At 48.0% G+C, this 26,279-nt stretch overlaps 1 protein-coding gene across 2 annotated transcripts; it reads left to right on the plus strand.

The window, feature by feature from the left end:
- Positions 1–52: 52 nt before the first annotated feature.
- LOC111149122 (zinc finger and BTB domain containing 49) lies at positions 53–25,936 on the plus strand. Of its 2 annotated transcripts, none has more exons than XM_022506046.1 (8): positions 53–69; positions 7,167–7,337; positions 9,422–10,524; positions 13,019–13,065; positions 19,378–19,451; positions 21,084–21,166; positions 21,260–21,421; positions 24,808–25,936. In XM_022506046.1, exons 2-8 carry the CDS (start codon positions 7,186–7,188, stop codon positions 25,479–25,481), a joined length of 2,295 nt encoding a protein of 764 aa, XP_022361754.1. In that variant the 5' UTR covers positions 53–69; positions 7,167–7,185; the 3' UTR covers positions 25,482–25,936. The 2 variants fall into 2 exon arrangements, with proteins under 2 accessions (XP_022361754.1, XP_022361755.1); XM_022506047.1 differs by lacking the exon at positions 53–69 and adding an exon at positions 8,304–8,387 and having other exon boundaries at positions 7,286–7,337.
- Positions 25,937–26,279: the final 343 nt, after the last annotated feature.

Raw genomic sequence — 26,279 nt, forward strand, 5'->3', positions numbered from 1 at the left:
GGCGTAGTCGGGCTGGTTCCGCGGCTGCCGGGGCCCGGCGAGTGGCGGTAAGGGCGTCGGCGGCGGCAGGTAAGGAGGCGGCGGCGGGGCTGGGAGCGGCCTCCCAGGGTAGGTGACCGCGGGGCCAAAGGCCTGCCTCCCGAGGGCGCGGGGCCTGGCGCGGTGCAGTGGGACTGGGCCGGAGCCGCCGCCGCCCCCGGTTCGCGCGGGACTTGGCTGCGGCCCTCTGGTCGCGCGAGGGTCGCGCGGGACTTGGCTGCGGCCCCCGGGTGCGCTCCCTATTTGCTCCCGTCACCCTGTAGTCGGGGCGGTGCTGAGCACCGGGGAGTCCCTGGCCCCTCGTAGCCTCGTTTCCGTGCGAGCCGAGCGCTAGTGCAGCGGGCGCAGGACGCCGTCCGGGTCCGGTTCCGAAGGCGATGAACGTGGGGCCCTGGGCACAGCGCCTGCCGCGTGGTGGTTTAGCTGCTCCTGCGGCCCCGACACGAGGCTGGCACTCGGGGATGGTCCCTGAGCTGCCTGACGGAGGCTTGGGAACTTCGGGAACCGGGGGCGGCGGGGGGCGGTGCGGAGGTTTCACCCCAGAGGGGAGCGGGTTCTTGGAGCAGGGAGCGCATCCTTTCGCCGCTCTGGAGGCTGGAAGTCCAAGATGAAGGTAGCAGCGGACTGGTTTCTCCTGAGGCTGCACTGCTCGGATCCCAGACACCCACGTTTGTGCCGCGTTTTCACATGGCCTTTCTTCTGTGCAGGTGCATCCCTGCTGTCTCTGTGTCCAGATCTCTTACAGGGACATCAGTCAGGTGGAATTAGGGTCCACCCTAACGGCCTCATTTTAACTTAATTATCTCTCTGAATACCGAATCTCCAGCCCTGAAATACTCTGAGGTACTGAGGGTTAGGGTTTCAACATAGGGATCTTGGAGGGAAAGGATTCAGCCCATCAGAGAAGGCATTCACCAGAATGGACAAGAAAGAAAACATTTTCCAACAGAAGTGACAGCATGGCCTCCCTGTTTAAAAAGCAGGTGCTTGAGTATTTTGTATGCCTCATTCTTGCTCTCTCCTGCATTTTTTTTTTTTTTCATTTCTTCCCCCTGGGGTGAGGGGCTCTCATCATTCTTTCTCTGTAACCCATTTTTTCAGCTTTCAGCACACATATCTCTTCCTTGAGATTTTTTTTCCCTGACCCTCCTCCTTCAAATTAATTTCTACTTCCCTTATTCAGTATCTCCAGGATAGTGCTATTGTTTTTCCTGTGTCTGGGGCATCTGGGTACAAGAGCACCTGGCTCGGGGAGTCCCAAAGAGACTGCTGACAAAATCCAAAGGCAGACAAATGGGTGGTGGTGAAACCGGAAAAGGATTTATTTCAAGGAGGCCAACATGGGGAAGGCAAAGACCGTCTCCAAAGTCATGGAAGTGCTTTCAGGTTTATGTTAAGGAAAATCTGGGACAAATGTTGGTAGATAAGTGCAGGTGGGCCGTGAAGGAAGCCCATTGTTGTCTTGGGGTCAGTCACATGGGGTCTTCCTGGTTCAGGGCAGTGCTTATGGCTTGACGGGGTAGTTTCGATCAGTTGGAATGCATTGCCCACAGGGTCTTTTGCCCGAGATAAATCGGGAAGAAGAACATAATCAGAAAGTGCAGACTGAGGTTAGGATGGAGGGAGTTGAATTGCTCTTTCACTCTGGTGGACCGACGCTTCCTGAAGGTATAGGTGACCATGTGTGAGTGTTTCACTCTCATACCCTCAGTGTCTGGCATGGAGTGACGCTCTATAAAGTTAGGTGAATGATGTGAAAACCGAGACAGTCTGTGGAGGACAGGGAGCAGGCCTCAGTTTATCAGCATTTCCACCTCACAGCAATGTCTCGCATATGTCAGGCACACATCAGCAGTTAGCCTCGTTGGCCTACATAGCATCGTAGGGTCAGCGTAGAGCTAGGACAAGAACCAGACTTGCTTGCTTGTCATGGGGTTTGGAGTCGGGGTGAGAGGTGGATTAGAAATAAGCCGTTTGAAAACCATCATGGATGGCCAAAGACAAAGGTAGGCCCACTTTAAGGCAGGCTGGGTGCTGGGGTGTGTGAACTGTGGACCCTTGAGAAATGATCCATTAATGGCCCAGGGAACAAATTTCTACAAATTCTTGTTGTTTTGACCAGTTGGTAAACAGAACAGAAAGCTCTTTGCTCTAGGAGCCTCTCTACAGGATAAAATTACGTTCTGGCTCTTTTTCTATTTAGAAGCACCTCTCCATTCACATTTAAGCTTTTTCTTTCTTTCTTTTTTTTTTTTTTTTAAATTTTATTTATTTATTTGACACAGAGAGAGAGAGAGATCACAAGCAGGCAGAGAGGCAGGCAGAGAGAGAGAGGGAAGCAGACTCCCCGCTCAGCAGAGAGCCCAATGCGGGGCTCCACCCCAGGACCCTGAGATCATGACTCGAGCTGAAGGCAGAGGCTTAACCCACTGAGCCACTCAGGCGCCCCCATTTAAGCTTTTTCTTGTGTTTTTCTCTTTTCCCATATTTTCATTCCTTCTGATGCCATTCAGTCCCTCTTTCCACCATCACATTTTTGGTATAGATTTATAGCATTTAAAATAGGAAGATACTGGAGCTCCTGGCTGGCTCCATTGGCTGAGTGTCTCACGATTGATTTCTACTCAGGTCATGATCCCAGGGTGGGGAGATCAAGCCCCATGTAAGGCTCCGCACTGAGTGTAGAGCCTGCTTAAGATTCCCTCCCTCTCACTCTGTTCCTCCATGCCCCACTCGCATGCTTGCTGTCTCTTTCTCTCTAAAAATAAACAAAAAAATGCTTTTAAAAAATGAAACAGGAAGATACTTTAGAAAATGATCTAACCCAGTGGGGGACCCCTCCATTTTTACATATCACAAAAGAGGCCCAGAGTCTCCACCCATCCAGAAGCGATATATTGAGCACCTGCTGTGTCCAGGGCGCTCTCATAGGGATACAAGATCCAGGGATACACTGATCAATAAGACAGAAGTAGGCAGTGTCTTTACCACAGATTTTTGTTCCTTGTCACACAGTGTGAGAAGCTGCAGAGATGGAGATACGTCTATGCTCTTTGTGTCACACAAGCACGCTTTCATCCCCACAGATGCTGTACCTGGGCGGTGAGGCTTGGGTGGTAGACTGAAGGGACAGCTGATTTGGTCCAAGGAACGCCTGTGTCTTGTCATGTGTAACTCAGAGTAGTGGTTAAGCATGTGGGCTTTGGAGCCGTTCCCTGGCTTTAAATCCTAACTCTGTCTCTTACTGTTACTTATTAGCTGTGTCTGTCTTTTCTGTACCTGGTCAGGTTATCACTTGCATTGCAACAAACTACCCCAAAACTTAGTGACTCAAAAAGTTTTATCTCACAGTTTCGTGGGCCAGGAATTCAAGCAGGGCTCCACTGGGCATTTCTTCAGTTCCACGTGATATTCAGCTGGAGGCGGGGGCTGCTCTGGGGAGTTAGAGGGTGCTGTGTTCCCATATCTGGTACCTGGGTAGGGGGGCCTGGAAGGCTGAGCTCAGCCGAGTTCTTGGACTCCACATATTCTCTCGAGTTGGGTGCTTTACAGCCGACTCGGGCCTCCAGAGTCACTTTTCCAGAAGAAAGACAGTGGTAGCGGTCAGCTCTTAGGGCCTCAGCCCAGAAAGGAGCACAGCTTTACACCCTTCCTTTTGCCTGTTCCATTGATTAATAGGTTAGGGTTAGATTCAAGGCAGGAGAGACCTAGATCCCACCTTCCCTTGGGAGGAAGGTCAAAGTTGTAGCTGTCTTTAATCCTCCAGGTACTTCATTGCCCTCATGTATAAAATGAGGATAACAATAGCACTTATCCTACATTTATCATGAGAATTAAATGAGTGTGAATTAAGTATGAAATGAACATGATAATTAAAAGGTGTGGGTAAAGGGCTTAGCATAGCAGCTGGCATGTTAGAAGCATTTTACAAGTATGTGCCATTTATTATTACTGACCTTAGGTCTATGATAAGTTGTTATTTATAGTCGTTATTCCTAGGACACACTAGGAATTTAAGTAAATTGTTTTCCCACAGCTCTCTATAATCTTATTGGGGAAGTACAGGATTGACATCATGAAGCCATTAGAGAACTATATCGACTAGTATGGTAGTTACGATTTTTACAGTCAGTGTAAATTGTGGGAGAGTTTATAACTGTGCATGTTATTTCTATAGCTGGAAAATGTCTAAAGCAGAGTCAGAATATTTGCTGCAGTGTAGCATTTAAGTCTATAGAGGAAGGTTTTGTGTTGTATTTTTAATGTCCTTTTTCTCATGAGCCATAGCATAGCTTCATGGGCTCCAGGATCAGGAACTAACCCTGGCTTTGGAACACAACAGTTTTATGATCTTGGGCTAGTTACTTAACTCCTCATTTCTTAATTTCCTCCCTTATAAAATGATGATAATAGGGTTATGGTGGCATTATTTGAGTTAGTGGATAGAATGTGCATAGCACAGTTTCTGGCCCATGGTAAATAGTCTGTAAGTGAGGGGTCATAAGAATAAGCCAATAATCCTTTTCTTTTCAAGCCACCAAGCGGGTGAGGGTAGGTGACTGATTGCTCCATCATTTGTCTGTTCAGGTCCCCTGAGGATTCAGCACAGGACAGTGCCCCACCAGCTGACCTCGTGCCTCCTGGTCCATAGTCTTGTATTAGGTGATACCATGCTCTCCCAGTGCCAGTGGTTGCTCTTTATAGGTGACGTCACCAGTTTTCCTCACATCCTGCCCTGATCTCAAACCAGGAAATCGGGCCAATGTGCCAAACTCACATATCAGAAACTAAGCTTTCCACAAAGAAATAGGGCACTCAGAACAAGGTATAGAGCTGGGGGTGAGTTGGTAGGGGTGAGTTTTAGAGATTCAAAGTTGAGGGGTCATGCATTTGGAGACATTTAGCAGAAAGTTGGGCATTTGTAAGTGATGGTCAAAGCTGAAGATTCACATTTAGGAGTTGTCTGCTTAGAACAGACGAAGGCTAAGAGTATATGTGATCGTCAAGGGGAAGAAAAGGCTTAGGGGCTGAATCTAAAAGGACATTAATGTTTGGGGGCTCATAGAGGAAGAAGTACAGCATAGAGATGGAATAGGTCAGGGGCACAGTAAGAGGGCCCAAAGGGTCCTGGGGAGGGAGGATGTTGAGAAGGACATGGGCAGACCAGCTGGGGAGAATGGATTGAGGAAAGGCCACTGGGCAAGTCTGTTTCAGCACAGTGAGAATGGCAGCAAGGCTGCAGGGGGGAAGAAGACTCATAAGAAAATAAAAAGGGGAGGTGGGGGGACAGGATCACTGGGTGATGGGCTTTAAGGAGGGCACCTTATGTGGTGAGCCCTGGGTGTTATACACAACTGATGAATTACTGGGTTCTACATCTGAAACTAATGATGTACTGTATGCTGGCCAACTGAATTTAAAGTATAAAAAAGTTGCTGTTTTGAGAGGTGTAAAAGAGAGGCCTGTGATGAGTAGATGTACCTAGCAGGAGGGTTTTGTTGTCCTGTTTTGTTTTGCTTTTTCTCCCCGTGGGACAATCTTGGTGTTTGCAGGAACTGGTGAGCCAGTCAGCTGGGGACAGAAAGAAGCAACAGAAGAGCTGAACATGAAGCCGGATCCTGGGGGAGGCAGGCTGGGTGGGGTCAAGGGAAGACAGGAAGCTGACTTTCCGTAAGAGAAGGCACTGCTGCTTCATCCTATAAAGCTGAAGGGATCGCGTGAACGGTGAGGGAGAAATTTGGAATTGAGAAAAGAATTTAAAGGCACTCACGTTACATCAGCTTACCTGTGGGCTCAACCATCTAAGTGAAGTCAGGTCACAGTCACCTTTATGGATGAGGGACACAGACATGGTGGGATTGAAGAGAATGGAAAGGACTCAGAAGAGCGTAGAGGGAGTCAAAAAGACATAAATAAATCAACATTATTAACTGTTGCCAATTAGCAATAAAGGCTAACTAGCATGGATTTTAATAGTTGAGTATCTGCTCTGTGCCAGGCAAGGATGGATAAGATGGTACCCTCAGAGCTCACAACAGAGTTGGAGATACAATTGATGGGGCATAATGAGAAGTTATCTTCTGGATGAGATCGCAGAGGAGGGACCCCAGAGTCACACTTCAGGAACGAACAGTGGGGAGGAAGGAACAAGTTTTAAAATGGCAGGAAAGGCTTCTAGGAGTTGGTCACCGCTCAGCGGTGTGTCGCATTCTAGTATTCCCTCCCCGGGGTACCTGCAAGACAGGTGTCTGCTATAGTGGTGCCCTAGCAGAAATGCAGGAAGGAAAAGATGAGACTCGGGCGCCCAGGGGGCTCAGTTGGTTAAGCATCTGACTCTTAATTTCGACTCAGGTCATGATCTTAGGGTCATGAGATTGAGCCCCACGTTGAGCCCCGTGTCAGGCTCCACGCTCAAGGGGGAGTCTGCTTGAGATTCTCTCTCCCTCTCCCCCTCCTGCTCATGTGCATGCACCCGCACATTCTCTTTCTCTCTCAAATAAATAAAATCGTAGGGAAAAAGGAACAAATGGGCAGACATGCCACTTTGTGATACGTCTTTTATTACTGTCTAGTGATGCTAGTTTATTTTAACTTCTTCTATATCTCCCCAAATAAGCTTCTGATTTTCCCACCTTTCGACTCAGTGCCCCTTGTATGGGTGCTTAGGAAATATTGACTGATCTCATCTGGTTGACTTTTGCCTAACTTACGAGTGTCTGTATGTTCTCACTGAATTGTTCCTAAGTAGAAAGGACAGAAGTGCACATAACATTATCAGGGTCATATTCTACATGGACCCTATCAAGTATGGTGGCTGTTTAGATAAGTTAAAGGTTCTGTTCCTCAGTCACTCTAGCCACATTTCAAGTGCTCGGTGGCCACACGTGGCCAGAGGCTACTGTAGTGAGCAGTGCAGATGCGGAGTTTTTTCATCAATGCAGAGGTTTCTGTTGAGCTGCACTGGCCTAATGCCTAAGACACAAGGCGTTTGTGGTTCTTTGTTGGTTCGTTGGAAGTGTGACCAACCGGGAATCATGACCACGAGCTGCCCGTCAGTCCGTGGGTTCCTGGGCGGTCAGCTCCCAGTCGTATCGCTGAACCTGTCTCATTCACGTTCTTTGTTGCAGGTCTCCCGGGTGGTTGAGCATGGACTCAGTGGCTACGCACAGCTGCCATCTCCTCCAGCAGCTGCATGAGCAGCGCATTCAAGGCCTGCTTTGTGACTGTATGTTGGTCGTGAAAGGAGTGTGCTTTAAAGCACATAAGAATGTTCTAGCAGCGTTTAGTCAGTATTTTAGGTATGTATTTAAACCCTTCTACTAACTGCACAGAGGAAAAGCTCTTCTATCATGGATGTATCTTGACTAAATTTTATCTTCTTGGGTTTCACCGTCCCTATCTTTGTAGCACATTGTGGATTTTTTGCTTTTTATATTTAGAAGAACCTGTGAGGCAAAGAGCCTTTTAACTAAAATATATTTGGGCTGATTGAGCGTATTTTGGCACTCTGTCTTTGATTTTAATAGTTCTAATTAATGTCAGTCTTTTCTATATATTTCTTACCCTTTCAGGTTAAAAAGATTGAAGAGTAGAATTCCTGGTAGGAACTTCCTTGTGATAAGAAATTAGAGAGGGGAAACATTCCATGTTCTATTTTTTTATTAAAATATTTTTGTGTTCATTTTGCATTTGAATATTTGAAGAAAATAAGTTTGAATTTAGTTTACTTATTAATATAATCATTTTTCAATTATTAGAGTTAAGTATTTTATATACATTTTCTGATCAACTGAGATTTGTCTAAGCACTAAAGCTTCTTTTTTAAATACCTTTCTTTTCCTTAAACTGCATACCATTTTACTGCTCTAGTAAACAATATATGGAATGTGATTCCATCTCTCCTTGATAATCTTGAATCATCCAGTTAAACCTCAGCTCTCATATATGCTCTAAGTACCGATAGTAGAACAGGTCAGCTCACTGAGGTGGGCAGCGCTATTTGTCCCCATGCAGCCTAGTCCTAGACTCGGCTTTCCCTACACCTTTTTAATTTGTTCTTGCCTTTAGGTAAGAACAGAGTTGAAGGCTGTTTGGGGGAAGCAGGTGATCCGATTAGATAAATCTTCAGCAAATTTGCAAGACCAGTTACCTAAGTCAGCTTGCTGGTTTATATACAGTACAAATTCATTCACCTGGAACTTGATGTGTCGCCAGAATAAAATGCCTGGGCTTTATTTTCCCTGTTTTCCCTCATTAACTCGTAGGCCTTTTCGTTTTCTCACTGCTGGTTTGTGGACCATTGGGTTGCTGAGAAACCTCTAACAGATCTGATTACAAAATGAGTATATGTAAGTCCCTAGAGCTGTCAGATTCTTAGAGACAGAAAGAATGGTGGTTGTGAGGGGCTGAGGGTGGGGAATGGGATTGATTGTTAAATGGGTACAGAGTTTATTTTGGGGAAGATCAAAGATTCTGGAAATGGCTGGTGGTTCTGTTACACAACAGTGTGAATGTACTTAATGCCACTGAATTTACAGTTTGAACTATATTCAAGTATAAAGTTTTTCAACACTTCAGAGTGGATCAAATGTGGGGCACCTGAGTGGTCAGTTGGTTAAGCATCTCAACTCTTGATCTCAGCTCAGGTCTTGATCTGAGGGTTGTGAGTTTAAGCCCCGCATTGGGCTCCACTTTAAAAAAAAAAAAAATGGATCAAAAAATTAAAATAGAAAAATGAATATCAAATGTTGGTTTATTACACTATTTTTTTTAAAGATTTTATTTATTTGATAGGGACACAGCGAGAGAGGCAGCACAAGCAGGGGGAGTGGGAGAGGGAGAAGCAGGCTTCCCACTGAGCAGGGAGCCTGATGCAGGGCTTGATCCCAGGACCCCGGGATCATGACCTGACCTGAAGGCAGACACTTAACCAACTGAGCCACCCAGGCACCCCGCTATTTCTTTCTTTAGACATTTTTAAGGCACTTAGATATGGAAATATTTTTGTTATGTGTTTTATGGCCTGAAATATAATTTGTCAGGCTAGACATGAAATAATGAAAAATATGTGTCCTTTAGTTTACTATCTCTATCTAAATGCAATTAATAATACATATGGATAACTACATTTTGAAAGGAACAATGAGTGTATTTCAGAATTTTATTTTGATATCTGTTTGGAAGGTTGGATATCCAGCACAATAATTTAAATCATTTGAGTTGCTTTGTTGAATGGCTTATCAAAACTTTTTAAAGGATTAAAATATACTTAATTTTAAAATCTTGGCATTTATGGAAGGATAGTATTTTTTAAGAGTATCCTGAGCATTATTTATAGGAGAAAAATTATCATACTGTAAACAGATATCCTTTCTTTTATCAGGAGCCTCTTTCAGAATTCTTCAGGCCAAAAAAGTGATGTTTTTCACTTGGATATTAAAAATGTGAGTGGCATTGGGCAGATCCTGGACTTCATGTACACCTCTCACCTAGATCTTAACCAGGACAATATACAAGTAATGTTGGACACAGCCCAGTGTTTGCAAGTTCAGAATGTTCTGAATCTGTGTCACACATTTTTAAAATCAGCCACTGTGGAGCAGCTCCCAGGCGTGGCTTGTGACAGCACGTTCTCCCTGCAGGGTGCTCTGCCTGCAGAAGCACACTGTGCCGGGAGTGAAAACTACCCTCCTCATTTGCTGCAGGAGTGTCCCACCGATGTCCAGCAGAGTCAGGTTCTGGCCGATTCCCACACTTCCCCTCCGCCGTCCGTGACTCTCCCTCACTGTGCTGGCGAGGCATCCAAACAAGCACCCGACGTGCTAGACGGCCCCTGCCCTGAGTTGCCTTTCAGACAGCCGAGTTACTACTACAAGCTCAGAAACTTCTACAGCAAGCACTACTACAAACAGGCTGCGGGTCCCGGCCATGACAGGACGGCTGAGCAGCCCCGCGCTTTCCGCACAGCTGCAGACCTTGGGGCCAGCAACAGCCAGCCTTGCCCCGGCAGTCACCCTGAATGTGTCCTGGAGTCTTCAGAGCACTTGCCTCCCCACTTCTTGGCCCCGCCCTTGAGCGACTCAGCCCCAGACCCCGAGTCGGACAACCCGTGCCAGCCGCCTGCCAGACAGCTGAGGCTCAAAAAGGCCATTCACCTTAAGAAGCTAAATTTCCTTAAGTCCCAGAAATCGGCGGAGCGGCCCTCCGAAGCCAAGCCGGACGACAGCTTAACGAAGAGGGTAGAATGTGCTGGTGCAAATACTACAGAGAAAGCCAGCAGCCACGGTGCTGAAGAAAACGAAGGCGAAGACCTCGTCCATGCTGAGCATTTTAACTGCATTAACGAAACAGAGAGGCCCGAAGAGGCTGCCGCGCTGGAGGACCCGGCCCAGATGCTTCCGTCACAGAGACAGTACACGTGTGAATTGTGTGGGAAACCTTTTAAACACCCAAGCAATTTGGAGCTTCACAAACGGTCACATACAGGTACACTGATTCAGTACCCACAGGCAAAAGGAAAGGAGAGGATGCAGACGATCAGACACCACTGCCTGCTCCTGCTTTTGTAAGAAGTTTTGCTGTTGCTTGATGACGTCATTGATAATGCCCCCCCCCCGCAGTCGAGGAGCCTTAGCTGCTTTTTGTGTTTTTGGTGATTACTTTTACAGAATAATCTCCAAGATCTGCAGATGCTTTCATAGAACTGGTTTGAAAAGATGGTGCCCTTTTCGTTTTTAATTATGGTTTTATATGATAAAGTTTTCATCTCTAAAGAAGTATAGTGAATTGTTTTGATGCACTGAAAATTTCAGATATATTCTAAAGCAGATAAGCTGTATTTGCCCTTTAGAATTAGAATAGGTTTATCTTTTTTAAAGCATGATGTTGGTTCATTCAGACTGAACTAACGTAGAGTAATAGTAAGAGTTCTTTGGGAAGTAATTTTCATACCAGATTTTTTAAAATTGTGGTTTGGAAGGAAGAGGTAAACTTTTTAATAAGGGTCAGCTTTAACTATTTGATATTTTCAAATGACGATTCCTCCACTTGGAACTTTGAATTTTCAAAGTCTTACTACCTTGATTCATACCTTGTCCCCTTTCCAAAAAGTTTATTTTTTCCAGGTGCTCATTTGAGGTGTGATATAGTACATATACATCACATGATGCAATTACGTTTCACTTTCCTTCCTGTAGTTAAACTTGATGACTCTAATACACTATTTTAAATTAATGACAATTAAAAGCATGAAAGTAATACACTAAGGGATGCCGCTAGTGTAACCACTTTAAGGTGCTTATGTAATTGTGATTGCTGATCTGACATTCTCTTACCACTTTGGATTCCCCATTTGCGCAGGTGTTTGCTCCCTCGTTGTATTATTGAGAGAATTAATAACAGCTGGAAGCCCTTCACAAGTTTTAATGTATTTGAACATAAGGTGCTTGAACATAAGGAGGAGGAGGAGGAGTTCAGAATTAGTTTATAAGAAGGCAGTATTTTTATTGACTCCGTCTTGCCCTGGAAGAACTTGATTTAGGTCATTCTGTTTGCATAAATTTCCTAGAGCCGAGTGATCATTTGAGTTTGTATTTGAGAAGCATACTGGTTAGCTTTAAAGGAAACAGAAATGACGTGGTTTGTTCTGAAGGAACATCTTTGGATGCCCGTAGTCATAGTCCTGGCACAGATGTTTCCTGGGGCAAAAACTGAGGAGAGCAGCACTTCTCAGATTATGGTCTGGAGAGCCCCTTCAGGGGGCCTTTGAGGCCCAGACCATTTCCATCATAGTTTGTGACGTTAACTCGCTTTCTTTTCCTTCTCCCATGAGTGTGCAGGGGAGTCACCTAAAGGCCACAGCCACTCTGATGGCCAGTGTAATGTTTGGTCGTGTGTTTTAAAAATCACTGCTTTCGTTTCTGATACAGGCTATACCAACAGATACAGCCTATGTAAACAATAGCTCCTTACGGGTGTGAAGGAGCCTAAGAGTAAAAAGGTTGAGAACCACGACAGTAGGGTTACCGACCTTTGGTCACTTGTGAGTCTCAGTGACAGGTGGCCTCTTTTTTTTTTTTTTTTCAAACTGTTGTAACTCGTACTGGGGGCTTTCACTTTAACCTCGCCATAATTTCAGACCTAAATATCCTCACCAAATACAGGATTCATGTGATTATAATTACTCAGGGTCAAAACCTCCACCTAGGCCTTGAGGAAGCCATTCAACAGTTTTAGGAAAAGATCAACACGAAAATGTCCTGGCAGGAGCTCAGAAAGCTAGCGGGGTAGCAAACCTGAGCAACACAGTAAGAAGGGAAACGCTAATTTTTTAAAAGAATCTTAATGAAACCACTTGATTTGAGGGGAATGGGGTAAAAGGAAGGTTCTTGATCTTCAAGACCTGAGAGTGTTTTTACAGGTGAAAGGTGATACCTCGAAGTACACTTTCAAATAGATCACATTCTAGAAACTATTCAGAACTGCTGTGGCCTCTTTGTAGTGGAGTCCAGTCTGCGTCTGTTCTATTCCAGAATGCAGTTATGCAGAGTTCCTAGAATCAGAGGTGAGAAGTGGGCAGGGAGGCTCATCTCCCATGCTCAAATCTCGTTGACCCCATCAGCATGTATCAGCCGAGGCTGAAGGGCGGTGGAGAGGGGCTTCTTCCCGGCACTCTCTGTCTTGGGCTCCTCTGTGTGTATGCCTCACGTGGTATGAACGAGTCACCCTCGTGGCAACAGCAATTGCTGGTGGAGGAGTCAGGCTGCAGGGCAGGGGACACGATGCTGCCGTAGGGCAGATCATCTCTGTTCACCATCTCAGGGCCAGAGAGAATTCTAAGGATGTACCGACCGATTTTCATACTTTGATAAAGAACAGGACGCTCCTTTTTGAAAGGACATGGGCAATAGTTTTAAACATTGTAAATTACTGTGCAAATATGACTAATGATTTTACAAGTTGTTATTTTGTTTTGTTTTAGGTGAGAAACCTTTTGAATGTAACATTTGTGGGAAACATTTCTCTCAGGTGGGAATACTCTTATTTACTGTTAATAATTGGAAACCTGAAACCCAGTGTTTTCTTACTATCATTATTACAAATAAGACCTACGTTTGGACTTAACGAGAGAAGCCTCTGATGGTATCTGTAACTTTGATTTCACACTAAATCGGGAGAAAATAATTTTAAAGAAAGCAAATTTTTAGTTCATTGGGGCAAAAGTAGCATTTTTTTGGTAAGCGTGTGAACTCCCCCCCAGCCCTCCTTAAGGATGGGTCCAGTCCTAGTATCCATGAGTGACGTTTCCAGTGAACCACAGTGAGCACACAGCTGGGGGCTGTGTGCAGCTGGGCTAGATCCAGGACTCGTGGTGTCTCACTCTTTGGCGGCCCGAGGTTGTAGGAGGTGGGGAACAGGGTGAGCGGTTCTCGTTCCTTCTCAGACTGCCTTTTAGCTGACTACCAGCAGCTCATCTGGACACGTGTCAGTTCTCTTTTCCGGCCCATGTATGCCGCACCCTCCCTTGGGCCATGTGCTGATCTGGCACTGGACAGAAAGGAACCTAGAGATTTCATGTTTTGGAGAAAATGTTGAGGGAACCTACTTCTGAAGTAGGAGAAGGTGACCTGCTCTGCCCTGCGCCGGACCCTGGCATTCCAGGGCATTCCAGAGGTGCACAAGAAGCCGCCCCACAGCTGTTCGTAAACCCGGCTGGTGGAGGGTGCGGTGGATCATGCAGTAGTAGCTGCTGCAGATGCTGTTCCCCGGCCGTGAACTCCAGGCCGGGCCTTGATCCAAGAGAAGAGCCCTTGAGGCTGGTGAGGGCTGGGCGGCAGGCCCTCCCTAGAGCCCAGAAACTCAGTGGCAGGGCTGTGTTCTGACACATTCCCCACAGAGCCGGCTCTCCCAGGGTCCCCTTCACCCTCCCACACACCCAGACCTGTGCTCTCCGTGACTTCTCATGCCTGCGGCCCCCCACGTACAATGACTGACCAAGTCCGAAGCTCTGCCTTTGCGTCTTTAGTCTGCACTTGCCATCCAGGAGAACGCCAGGCAACCATTAGACTTGCAGTGAGTTTTTGCACAGCCGAAGGGAGTCCTCACCCCTCCAGCCACCGGGCACTAGAGGCCTTGTGTCTTCATTGCAGCTGTGCCCAGGGCTTCCGAGCTGGGGCTGTGGGGCCGGGCATTCTGCATTTGGATCCTGCCCCTGGCTTACTGCTCAAGTCAGCTCAGGCAGGCAGCCTCCCCTTTCGGCACCTCAGCTTCCTTGTGTGTAAAACTGGGGAGATGAGATGACTGAGCCCATCAGGTGTGTATGTGGAGAGGGAGAGTACCTGAGTTGGGGGGAGTACAAACTGCTGTCTGGCACGTAGATCGTGCTCAGGGGACATCACTTTCCCGTCCCGGTGCCGGCCCCTCTGTTCTTGCAGACCAGTCTTCTGCCACCATCCTAACCTTACAGCTCTGGGGTGGGGGAGAGACGAAGGCCTGGACTAATGACTGTTCATAATTAGCAACCATAACTTCTCTGGGCCTTATTTTTCTAATTCTTACAACAGGGATATACTGCCTCGTGGGGGTCTTAGGAGCAGTGACTGGGACAGTAGACACGAAAGCCCTTCATCCTCTAAAATGTGGTGACAGTGTAGGTTCTGTCCTTGCTTGGGAGCCTTCTGTGACTCTTCATTGCTAATCAGAGGAAGCCAGCCATTCAGGCGTCTGGAGTCAGCCTTCAGCCTCCTCTCCTGGCCCCGAGGCCAGGCCAGGACCCCCCTTCCGAGACTCCGATTCCGTTGCTCTGGGGTGGGACTCGCGTGTGGGCAAGTTGTATTACAGCGATTCCAAAGTGTGCCGCTGAGGTGGGGAACTACTGCTCAGGCCTTGTCCTGCACCTGCCCTCTTGGGTCTTGTCAGGGCAGTCCGGCTGACAGATGCCGCCGAACTCCCCTCTGCACCGGCATCTGTATTTCTGTCCCATTTCTATGAATGCAGGATTATGTATAGTTGCAGTTTTTGGATATATATTGCTGTTTCATTTCATAGCCAAGTTGTAAAATTTTTTATGGAGAAGGACTTTTGAAAAAACTTCATGCAGCAAGAGTTTGTTGCGAGCTTCCCGTGTCCAAGGAGCTCTGCCGTGAGCTGGAAAAATCTACATAGGGAGCAAGACGGGCAGAGAAAAGAGTGGTCATTTCTGCCTGGAAGAAGTGGTGTTTGGGGTGTTTCACGCCCTCCATGTGAAATGTGTTCAGAGGACACAGCCCCAAGGACGAGCCCGCACGTGATAAGCCTTGGGGTCTCCGGCATTCTGGGCCAAGAGAGCTTGTTGGCTGCTCTCTACAGGGGTACTTTGCGAGTAGTGCCCACTAACTAACCGTTCTTCACCTTAAGCCAAGTGTTCCCTTCTTAGAATGAATTGGAGTCAGTGTTTGTGGTTACGCTGGATTGGAACGCTCCCATGCTGTTGCTGGCGTATTTGCTTCGGTAGAAGGGAGCTTGTAAATATTTTCCCTTTTGGAAGACTTGAAAGTGAGAAAACAGATTTACCAATGAGAATCAATCTTTTATGCTGTTTACTCCATTTCTGTTTAGTAGGATCAGTCTTGGAAGAAAACAAAAGTTTACCACAACCTTGATGATGAGTTGTAAGCAGTATTGTACGTGAGCTTTGAGAAGCTACCATAATCCGAGATTGTGACAACAGACTCTTCGTCTGTTAACATCATTCTGAACACGGTCTTTGCGTGGATCTCAGCCCTCAGGAGCCCTGCATACTTTAAAGTGTGGGTGAGGCTCTGTCCACAGTGCCAGGGCCCCTATGTGGAGTAGAACCTGGACCAGTGGGTACCCCCAGAGGAGAAGGTAGGGAGGGGCAGGTCTGCGTATCTGTGATGTGAGCAACAGAGGGAGGAAACCTGGCTGCACTGAGCTGGCTTTGGGAGAGGAGAGCGGTTTGATCTCTCCAAAGAGGTAAAAATGGACACTCTGAGCAGCTGGTGCAGTACCTTCTGGCAGTGCTGTCTGGAGAGGGGTGCCCCAGGTCCAGGGCACGGTGGGAAGGACATAGCTGTATGGAGGAGCCCTGCCCGGAGACGGATGTGCTCCCCAGGACACTGGCATGGCCTGGTGCCACAGGCAACATGCAGAAGTAAGAGGGTTTCAGGGAGCTTCTCGTGAGTCATGAGACTTCTGGCCCTGAGCTGGTATCCGTGCATTCCCAGGGTTGAAGGCCCTGCTCTCAGGAGAATGATCACTGCCATTTAGGTGACAGTTCTGTGTTCATCTCCAGATTTTTTTCTCCCCTGTTAATTTTATTTTGTGAAATCCTGAAGCCCCCAAACTCTAGATGACTTTTAGGATCTGAGATCCCTTTTGTGTCTAAAATGGTGTGATTCCTTGGCTGTTTTCCCTGTAAATAATCTGTTGCCTTTAGAAGAATGCTCTGATAGAAAATATATGCTTGGTTTGTCCACATTTAAATACAGATGCTCACATACCTATTAGAAGGAGTTATTTTTTTAATTATTCAACAAATCAGATGTTAGTTCTTTTCTACAGCAAAGTTTTTCTCTGAAAAACCCTGACAGTTCCCTCCTAATATAAAATATTTGCTTAGAAGGAGCGGAGCCCTCTTCTGTGCTAATATTCTGGAACACAGCTAGACAGCACGGCAGCGCCGCCAGCCTTCAAGACCACAGTCGGGCCTGGGTCAGGATATTTGATCCCCCCGTAGGAGCCAAGGCTGATTACTTCCTTCCCATAGCATCTGTTCACTTTTCCATAGACTGTGACACTACAACTTTGTAAGGGAATTGTGGCGACATGGAGACGGGCATCTGCAGCTGCTGAGCAGAATGCTTCATTCCTGGTGATCTCTTACTAATCGATAGTAGTTCCTGTCATGACTGCGGGCCAGAGCGGCCACATATCCAGCTGTAGATAATCTCCAAGATGTGGACTAGGTACTTAGCGTGTAGTTAGTACTAGAGGAAGTCAGAGTTTACCAAAAATACAGATACTTGACCGAAGACCAAATAATCTGGCTCCCCGTTTGCTGTGTAATTTGGCATAAATCATTGACGGCATTATTGGACTTTTTTGCCTGAATCTTTAAGTATTTAATCTACTTTTATTTTTTTTTAAAGATTTTATTTATTTATTTGTCAAGGACAGAGGGAGAGAGAGCGAGCGAGCACAGGCAGACAGAGAGGCAGGCAGAGGCAGAGGGAGAAGGAGGTTCCCTGCCGAGCAAGGAGCCCGATGTGGGACTCGATCCCAGGACACTGGGATCATGACCTGAGCCGAAGGCAGCCGCTTAACCAACTGAGCCACCCAGGTGTCCCTTTAATCTACTTTTATACCAGTGATCAGATCAATATGTGCTCCTTTTAGCTGATGGAAGACTTTCCTTATACTTTTCTGATATTAAATAGCTACAAAAAACTTTCAAGGGTTTGTTTTACTGTCGTTTATTACACTATTTTAAGTGGAAGGCCACCGTTACTTGCTTTGAAAACAAGTAATTGTTAGGCTTTACTTACCAAGAAAGGATGCGGCACTACTCAGAATTGACTCAGAGAATGCTTCAGTCATAATGCATCATTTACGAAATAGCTTAAAACAAGAAGGACTGAATTTAACAGACGAGCAGATGGTGCAATTCAAATTGTTACACAATTGATGAGCTTTTCTGGAATTTGGAATTGACTGACTTGAAACAGTCAGTGGTGCCTTAGCTTACCTCCAGCGAGCTGTTTCCCTCACGGCCAAGTGACTATTGTGCTGAATCGTCAGCACAAGCTAGTTTATTCTCAGAGACTCGTGAGGGTGTAGACTGACACGAACCAGGGCTCATTTTTGGCCCAACCACGTAACAGGAGCAGCTGTTTTAGTTCTCTGAATCGGAGTCTTTCGTCTGGAAAAGAGATGATACAGCAGTGGCTCAGCCTGGTTCTGTGATGCGTGGAAGGGCCGGCAGCCCAAATGTAGACCGCGGTTGACAGCTGTTGTTTTATTGTGATTAGTAGCTGTTCTATTAAAAGCTGCGGATTTCCCAGTGTTTTGCCCAATTCTTTCCTTTTTGTTAACTGAAATAAACCTGGGTTTTTTCTTAAGCCATATTTATCATATTCTGAAAGATAACCTCTGACTCGGTGATTCCCCAGAGCCTGACACACAGAATCTCCACATTCTGTGATATAAAACCTCCAGACCACACTTTTCTCTGCTTGTAAGTTTCCACGCACACGTGAACTTAAGACCATTTTCAAACCCGTAGCTGTGAACTGTCTATGCATTTTGTTTAAAATCAAGTTTGTAGATTTCCAAAGCCTGATTTGTTAGTGGGGTGTTACTGCTCATTCTCCTTTTTTGGCTTATTTTGTGCATAATGCCTGCACATACTCCCCTTGGGTATATTCATTCATTTCAGTGTTTTTGTAACAGAACACTATAAAAAATTAGGCAGGGGACATGACAGATTGAGTCTATTAAGTTAAGTTCCAGGAATGGAGGATTTTGTTTTCAAATCCTAATTTGAAACATTAGCCAGGAGCTTTTTTAATGCGAGGCAATTACAATTTTAATTTCAGTGTACTTTAGGCAATTTCCTGTGGACTTCCTATTGATTATTACTTGGAAATCAATTTTGGGATCTCTACTTAAATACGTTATTCTTTGTGAAGCCCTGCAAGCTTCAGAAATTAGGAACATAAAAGGCCCTGCAGTGAGCTGGCTGCCCTGAAGCCCCAGACGTGCATGTTTGCACAAAGGTAAAAAAACGACAGCCTGGCCAGGAGAACAGCCATGCTGCCACGGGAAGGCCTGTCTGCACGTGTCTCACCTTCTCTAGAAGCAAAAGCGGGTTTTTGAAAAATCAGAAATCCTGAGATAACGAAGTACAGGGGCTCCTTTCCTTTTCAAGGACACTTAAATATAGATGGTCCAAGTTAAAAAACCCAAATAAAGCACATCAAGGTCTATTTAAAATACAAGCTCCGCAGCCCCCAAAGCAGCCTCCACAGTGTGCCGGGCCCATTTCCGAGGGAAGCAGCACAGTGCACGCCTGAGACGGGACAAGCCTGGGGCCCATGTGGGGCAGGCAGAATGGAGACACGTCCGTGTTCGGCAGGCTGCTGGGCAGATCCCCTCCCCAGAGTTAGACTCGGGCTGGCCCCTGGTCTCTTTGCACATGGCTGCTTTTGAGTCAAGCTAATCTTCACTGAGAATGTGGGACCGGGGCCTGGCTCAAGCTGCCCATTTGCCTTGTGCATTGCAGAGTCTGTAAGGGAATTTTTCGTGACTGGTGTGTGCTTTTTCTCCCCCACTTTCTTGCAGGCAGGTAACTTGCAGACTCACTTACGTCGGCATTCTGGTGAAAAACCATACATCTGCGAGATCTGTGGAAAGAGGTCAGTGCTGGGCTTAGTCCGTTTGTAAGGAACAGCTCACAGTCTGTCTTTGAATTCAGTGTTTTCTGAGCCACCTGTGGCTTCCCTCTGTTGCTGAGGAACACAGGTCAACCTTCTGGCTTTCCATGGGTTACACGATAAGAATAAAAAAAAAGAAACGTTAACTAACAGAAAATCTAAGACACAAGGCTTACGAAATGGGATTTTACATGAAACAAAGTTATTTTGTTACTAAAATTTCCATTCATTCCAAGAATGTCTATTAACGTAGACAGATGTCCCCATGGAAGTGACTGTCTTGTGGGGAAAATGAGACTTGGCAGCCAGGAAGCCTGGGTGTCAGGAGAGAGGGCTGGCGGAGGTGCCCCGAGCTGAATCGGGGAAAGGCCTTGAGGGCTCAGCAGTGGAGGAGCAGCCCTGAGTTGGGGCTGGGCAGGGCTGTGACTTGTGATGGAGTCTGGGGGGACCCTCCTTCCCTCATTGGGTCATTTGTCCGGAGTCCACATGGTCTCATCGAGCAGGTATGCTCAGGCAGCAGCCCCCAGTCAACAGTGATTCAATTGTTCATATATTTCACCATTCAGCCTTTATTTGGCGCCTACTGTGTGCTGAGTGCTGTGTGCTGTGAGGGGAACACAGAAATAAACAGTACAAGTTCTGCCTCTGATAAGGTCATCCTCAGGAATGGTGGGCAGAGACAGACAGCTGGAGTCCGAGTCCTGTGCTGCAGCACAGCACATGCCGTGGGGACGCCAGAGCAAGAGGCAGCTCTTGGTGAGGCCCAGGAAAAGCACTGTCTCTGCAGATGAGAGGAAGCAGAGAAGAGCCGCCTAGCCGGACATGTGTCCCTTTCTTACATGGCCACCTGAGCACTGACAGCCCCGTTGTGTGCCGGGGTAGTGCCGACCACTTACTTCAGTGCCTCGTAGCATGGACCCCCGCTGTTTCAGGGGTCCTGTCGCTTCACCACGGGCTTCATTTTACACCACGTCTTAAATGGGAACCTTCTAAGGTCCATTGAAAAGTAAGGCATGTACTTAAAATCACGTCTGTAGGCAGCATCTTCTCTCACGTGGAACCAGTTCTACAATCAGCTGTGGTACAAGGAAGCACAGCTGTCTGTATTGGAGAGCCTGGCTTGGAGTTGTTCCCTGGGCCAAGCTGCTGGCCTTCTCTGAAGAGAAAGATGAAACTAGGTAGAGAAATAAAATAAAAACAGAACACTTGCATCATCTTCTACTTTTAAAAAAGAGATGGGGAGCCCAGGTGGCTCAGTCAGCAAAGCATCTGCCTTCGGCGCGGGTCGTGATCTCAGGGTCCTGGGATCGAGCCCCTCATCGGGCTCACTGCTCAGTGGGAAGCCTGCGTCTCCCTCTCCTCCCTGCTCATGCTGTCTCTCGCTATCTCTGTAGCTGTCTCTGTCTCTGTATCTCAAATGTTTAAAAAAAAAAGATAAGTAATAAAAAGAAAAAAAGTAAAAGCAAAGATACTTAAAAATGCACATTCAAACGAATCAGGCCACTTCTATTCCATTCTGAAGGAATGTAGGGAGCAATTCATCTCCTCCCTCAGTGACTTGCAGTCACAAAGACTTGAATTAAATCATAATTGAATTTACAAATTACATTACAGGTTTGCAGCGTCTGGTGATGTCCAGCGTCACATCATTATCCACTCGGGAGAGAAGCCACACTTGTGTGACATCTGTGGGCGAGGTACTGCTGCGTGTTTTCCTCTTTTTTGTCCTGAAGACTGCCAGTTGCAGTGTTCTTAGGCCTTCCACTGAGCACCTGTTCTGGTCTCCCCAGGGTTCAGTAACTTCAGTAACTTGAAGGAGCACAAGAAGACGCACACGGCCGATAAAGTCTTCACCTGTGATGAGTGCGGCAAGTCCTTCAACATGCAGAGGAAGCTGGTAAAACACCGGATTCGGCACACAGGGGAGCGGCCCTACAGCTGTCCCGCCTGCGGTGGGTTTCCGCTGGGCCCAGGCCGCACGGACACCCTGCCGTCCCCAGTGGGAGCGGGGTGCCAGTCTCATTGGTCGTTTCGGTGTCTTGGGTAAATCATCCCTATTCTCGTGGGTAAAATGGAGGCAGTGTGATTTCCTTACTGCCTCCCTTGATGTTCTCTTGGTCAGTCCTGGGTTCACATATCATACATTCAGTGAGTCTCTGGGAGACTCAGGACACCTCTGGGAGGCGTCCAGAGGTGTCCTGAGATGCTCTGCAGACAGAGCTGACTGAGACAGAGTCCCTGGTGCCATGTGCTCCCAGCCCAGGTCAGCAGGGTATAGACAGTGGGGAAAGTGAGGGAGACCGTGGTGTGCCGCCTGCAGAGCCGGGCATGGGGGCTGCATCGGGCTGTCCCGCAGGATCCTGAGAACACACAGTGGGGCCAAGAGGGAGGGCTTCTCGGGAGCTGGTGCTGTGAAGCAAAGGTCCCATCTGTGGGCATCCAGTGCAGCATGGAGTCTCGGGGGGAGCAGAGGGAAAGCGGGGGCCCTCACCATCAGGGTGCATCACTGCACACGTGAGGAATGAGGACTCGGAGTTAACGTCCTCTGTCACATGTGATCACAGTGTTGGAGCCTCGGAAGCACTGGGGGTGCTGTGTGCCTGTGACTGTGTGCCTGTGACAAGTGCTTGACAGTGCGAACCAAGGCATGGAGGGATGAGTGGCCACCTGTACGGTCTCCCAGTTAGAGCACATGGGGAGACTGTTCAGGCCCAGCTGTGGGAGGGCTGGAGCTGAGCACCAGCAGCAGCTCATTCTGCTGGGAGCTGGTATCTCAGGCGGGCCTTCCAGGGTGTAACCACAAGGTAGCTTCATTTTTCTCTCCTGCTGAAATCGTGTACAGATCTCCTGGATACTGACTTAGGCAACTCCGTGACTATTCTCCTTACTCTTGATTAAGAGAAAATTGTGTTGGGGCATGTGTAATGCAGTTGGTTGAGCGTACGACTCTGGATTGCGGCTCAGGTCATGGTCTTGGGGTGGTGAGATCAAGCCCGGCGTCAGGCTCCGCGCTCAGCACAGAATCTGCTTCCCTCTCCCCTGCCGCGCCTCCCTGCTTGTGCACGCTCTAAAATAAAGTAGTATTACCTTAAATCACAAATGCAATGTCTTGACTAATGTAAATGTCGGTTCCAAATTACTATTACAGCGGACAACTTGATTTGAGGTTAAACATTCTCTTTCCTCCTCGGCTAGGACTTGTTGCTGGTTACGACCTCAGGAGAGGAGGGAGCAGAGGGGGCCCTGCCATCCTCACCTTATGCTTCTGGGCCTTTCCTTCACCTCACTAACCATGGTTTCTGACCCTGTCGAGGACAGCCTGGGGCCAGGGGAAGAGAAAAAAAGAGAGCAAGAGTGTTCATTCTTATAGCACAGCATCAAAATTTTATAACCGCTTTATTGAGGTGAATTTCCCATACCATAAAGCTTACCCATTTAAAGTGACCAATTCAGTGGTTTTGGTACGTTATTCATAGAGTTGTGCAACCCTCACTCACCACGGTCTATTTTAGAATATTTTCACTGCCCGAGAAGGAAACTCCATGCCCACTAGCAGTCACTCCCTGTTCCCACACTGCAGCCCAGGCAACCATTAGTCTGCCTTCTCTCTTCAGATTTGCATGTTCTGGGCATTTTATGTAAACAGAATCCTACGTGTGGTCTTTTGTCACTGACTTCTTTCACTTAACAAATCTGTGGACATTCATGTATAGTTTGTGTGGTTCTGTTTTCATTTTCTTGAGTTCAGAAGATGGGTTCAGTTTTAAGGTAGCTTCACATCCTGGGCTTTTTGGGGAATAGAGCTCCACCTCTTCTATGTCCCCTCCCTCTATCCCTCTATCCCTCCATCCCTCCTCCTGCACCCCCCCAATTTCATGCTGCTTCCAAAGACTCTCTCTCCTTCCCTCCCCTCTCTTTCTTTCCCAGCATTTCTCTGCACTTTCCAAGGTAGGGATGTGCATTTTCTTCCAGCCCTGGGTCCTAGCAGTGATTCCTGGAGACTTTCTCTGTTGGGGTCTCCTTGCCCCTCTGGGCAGTCCTCCTAGGCTAGATTGAGCACAGCTCCAAGCAGCTCTCTTGCAAGCACAACCCTTGTCCGGTCGCTGGAAACCCTGCATCCTGTGCTGTGCACAGGCACCCTCCTGTCTGCCACTGGCGCAGCTGGTCAGCTGTCCGAGGCAGGAGGCAGGTGCCACGCCTTCCATGGGGATGGCTCGGCAGTCTGGCTCCCCTGCCTTGACTGATGGGATCAAAGAGAGACATTGGCCCTGATCCTCTCCTGGTGGGAACTCTGCTGTGGCTAAAATTCACATGCCTTAAGGACCCTAGAAAAGATCATTCCCGTTTGCCCAGTAATTCCATTATTGAGAACTTAGCTTAAGGAAACAGGAAAAAGAAAGATGTTAATTGAAGATGGAGTATAGTAGCAACAGGTAGAAACGACACGAACGTGCAACAGGTGAAGGAATGGTTCCGCCACTTCGAGTCCACGAAATCGCGCCTGTGTGAGATAGCATGTGTTGTATGGACAGCACAGCAAACGGTGAGAAGGCTGTTGCTGGGGCGTCCGCGAAGGCGACAGAGCCTGGCGCTGCAGATGAGACATAGACGTGAAGACACAGTCACCGCGGTGTGCCTCAGTAGCCTGTGTGGGGAAGAAGTGCCAAGACATGAGGCCCGCGCATGGACACCTAGTTTGATTGTTCAGAGGTGTGTTGAATGCCCCCGACGCTGCCTGACGAGGGCAGGCCGGCTGAGCGTTCACACGATTAAGGGAGAAGTTCTAAATGTGTGTCTGCATAACCACATGGTGCTTTCTCAGTCCTCTATAAACAGGCGATATCTTCTGTAAGGTTATTTGGTGGTGGTTCTCTTCTGACCTTCTTAACCTACTCTACTCACAGAAGTAGATCCCCTCCCTCCCTTTGTCCCATGCACAGAAAGGAGATAGAACTGGGAGAGGTGTGTGTAAAATGACATCAGAGGCAAAAAGATGTTTTTAAGTTATAGATTGACTGTGGTAGACTTAAGGAAATTGAAGCAAAACCGACGAGGTCTGCCAGCACGGGCCAGTGGGGGCAGGCACCTGGGCTTACCAGCCAGGTGCTCCTGTGTGGGGAGACGAGGGCTCTTGAAGGCGCACCCTGAGGTACCCACAACCCAAAGGCTGTAGGTCAGAGGAATGCCGCTGGAGAACGGAGGAGCCTTCCAGGGTGAGCAGGTGACAGGAGGGCTGGAGCTCATGTACACTGAAGCAGGGTCATTCTGTGTTTTGACAGGGGGCGGGGGAATGCCCTTCCAGAACCTTCTCTAAACGGGTCCCTTGCTCGTTTTGCAGGCAAGTGTTTCGGGGGCTCTGGTGACCTGCGCCGGCATGTGCGTACGCACACTGGGGAGAAGCCGTATGCGTGTGACATCTGCAGCAAGTGCTTCACGCGCTCCGCAGTGCTCCGGCGGCACAAAAAGATGCACTGCCGGCCCGACGGGGCCCAGGACACACTCGATGGGCTCGCTCACGCCGTCGAGGCCTCCGACCTGGACAGATCGCAGAGCTCAGACTCCTTTTCCCAGGACGTGTCTGTGACTCTGATGCCCGTGGCAGTCAAGCTATCCGGGCACCCAGCGGAGGATTCAGTGACAGAGTTTGACGGCCACACCGCCAGCTCCTTCTGCAAGTTCCGGCCCACGGGGCAGCCACCCGGAGTGGGAGAGCCGGAGAAGCTGGGGCTGGACCCTGGCCAGCTCGCCAAGCCTCTGCGGCAGCCCACACAGCCTCCGGCCTATGCCTACCCGGATGTGGCCGCTGCGGCCAGCGAGCCTTCACTGCAGCCCGACGGCCTGTCCCTGGGCCGCTCGTCCCTGGCCACACTGGAGAACCACTGTGGTGATGCGCTGGGCAGCCGTGGGGCCACCACACCATACAGGAACTCCGAGGGGCAGTTCTTCTCCAGCATGACGCTCTGGGGGCTGGCCATGAAGACGCTGCAGAATGAAAACGAGCTAGACCAGTGACATCTGGAGGCAACATTCCCAGCCTCGGAGCTTTTTCTGAGCCCAGTGGACCGGTGTCCGTGCTTCGGTAGAGAGCATTGTCCCCGTGGTGGCCCTTTCTCACCAGCCCGAGAATAGTTGGACCATTTCGTGCTGATGGTGACTGACGACTGGAAGCTTCTGGAGCCCACAACTGGGGAAGAAGGCCCAGTGGCTCCCCGTGCACGCAGATGCAGGAGTGGAGGAGCGGACGGCCTGGGAAACCATCCCGCTGACCTTCACCGGTGCGAAGGGGTCAACTACTGTACGTCTCAGTCACATTAAAGGAGAAAATCTATATATGGACACACAAATATGTTTGCATTTTTACATGATTGAAATTTGTACTGTTTTGTATTTTTATTTACACAGAAAGTTTATTTGTATATGAAACCCATGCTATAATTTAATTTGAATAAGTGAAACTTGACTTTCTATATAGTGTGTGTCCTTCAGCATTTTCATTAATTTAAAGAACATCATGGTATAAAAATAACTATCAACAAGGGCTCACCCTGCCAGGTTGAGTGCCGACTTCAGGTCCGCGACCCAGACGGTGGGCTTCAGAGACCACTGAACAGGGCCTGCGTCCTGACTGGTGCTTACTGGTCGGGCCCCGGGCAAGCTTCTCAACGTCTCAGAATCTTCTCTGGGTTTTCTTTTCTACACTCTGCAGTAGAAATCTTGAGGCACCCGTACCAGGTGCAAGTGACCCCATCCACCCCTTGCAGATTTCTGCGCAGGGTCCAGTGGCTTGGCAGGACTTCCTGAATGTGTACC

The sequence above is a fragment of the Enhydra lutris genome, unplaced genomic scaffold, assembly GCF_002288905.1.
Source record: "Enhydra lutris kenyoni isolate GAN:26980312 unplaced genomic scaffold, ASM228890v2 scaffoldscaffold21, whole genome shotgun sequence".
Taxonomy (NCBI): domain Eukaryota; kingdom Metazoa; phylum Chordata; class Mammalia; order Carnivora; family Mustelidae; genus Enhydra; species Enhydra lutris.

Excerpts from the sequence above, each read along its gene's own strand:
- LOC111149122 (XM_022506046.1), top strand. The coding sequence starts at position 7,186 with ATGGACTCAGTGGCTACGCACAGCTGCCATCTCCTCCAGCAGCTGCAT. Across the intron at positions 19,452-21,083 it reads TGCGAGATCTGTGGAAAGAG|GTTTGCAGCGTCTGGTGATG; the intron begins GTCAGTGCTGGG and ends ATTACATTACAG. Across the intron at positions 21,422-24,807 it reads CTACAGCTGTCCCGCCTGCG|GCAAGTGTTTCGGGGGCTCT; the intron begins GTGGGTTTCCGC and ends CTCGTTTTGCAG.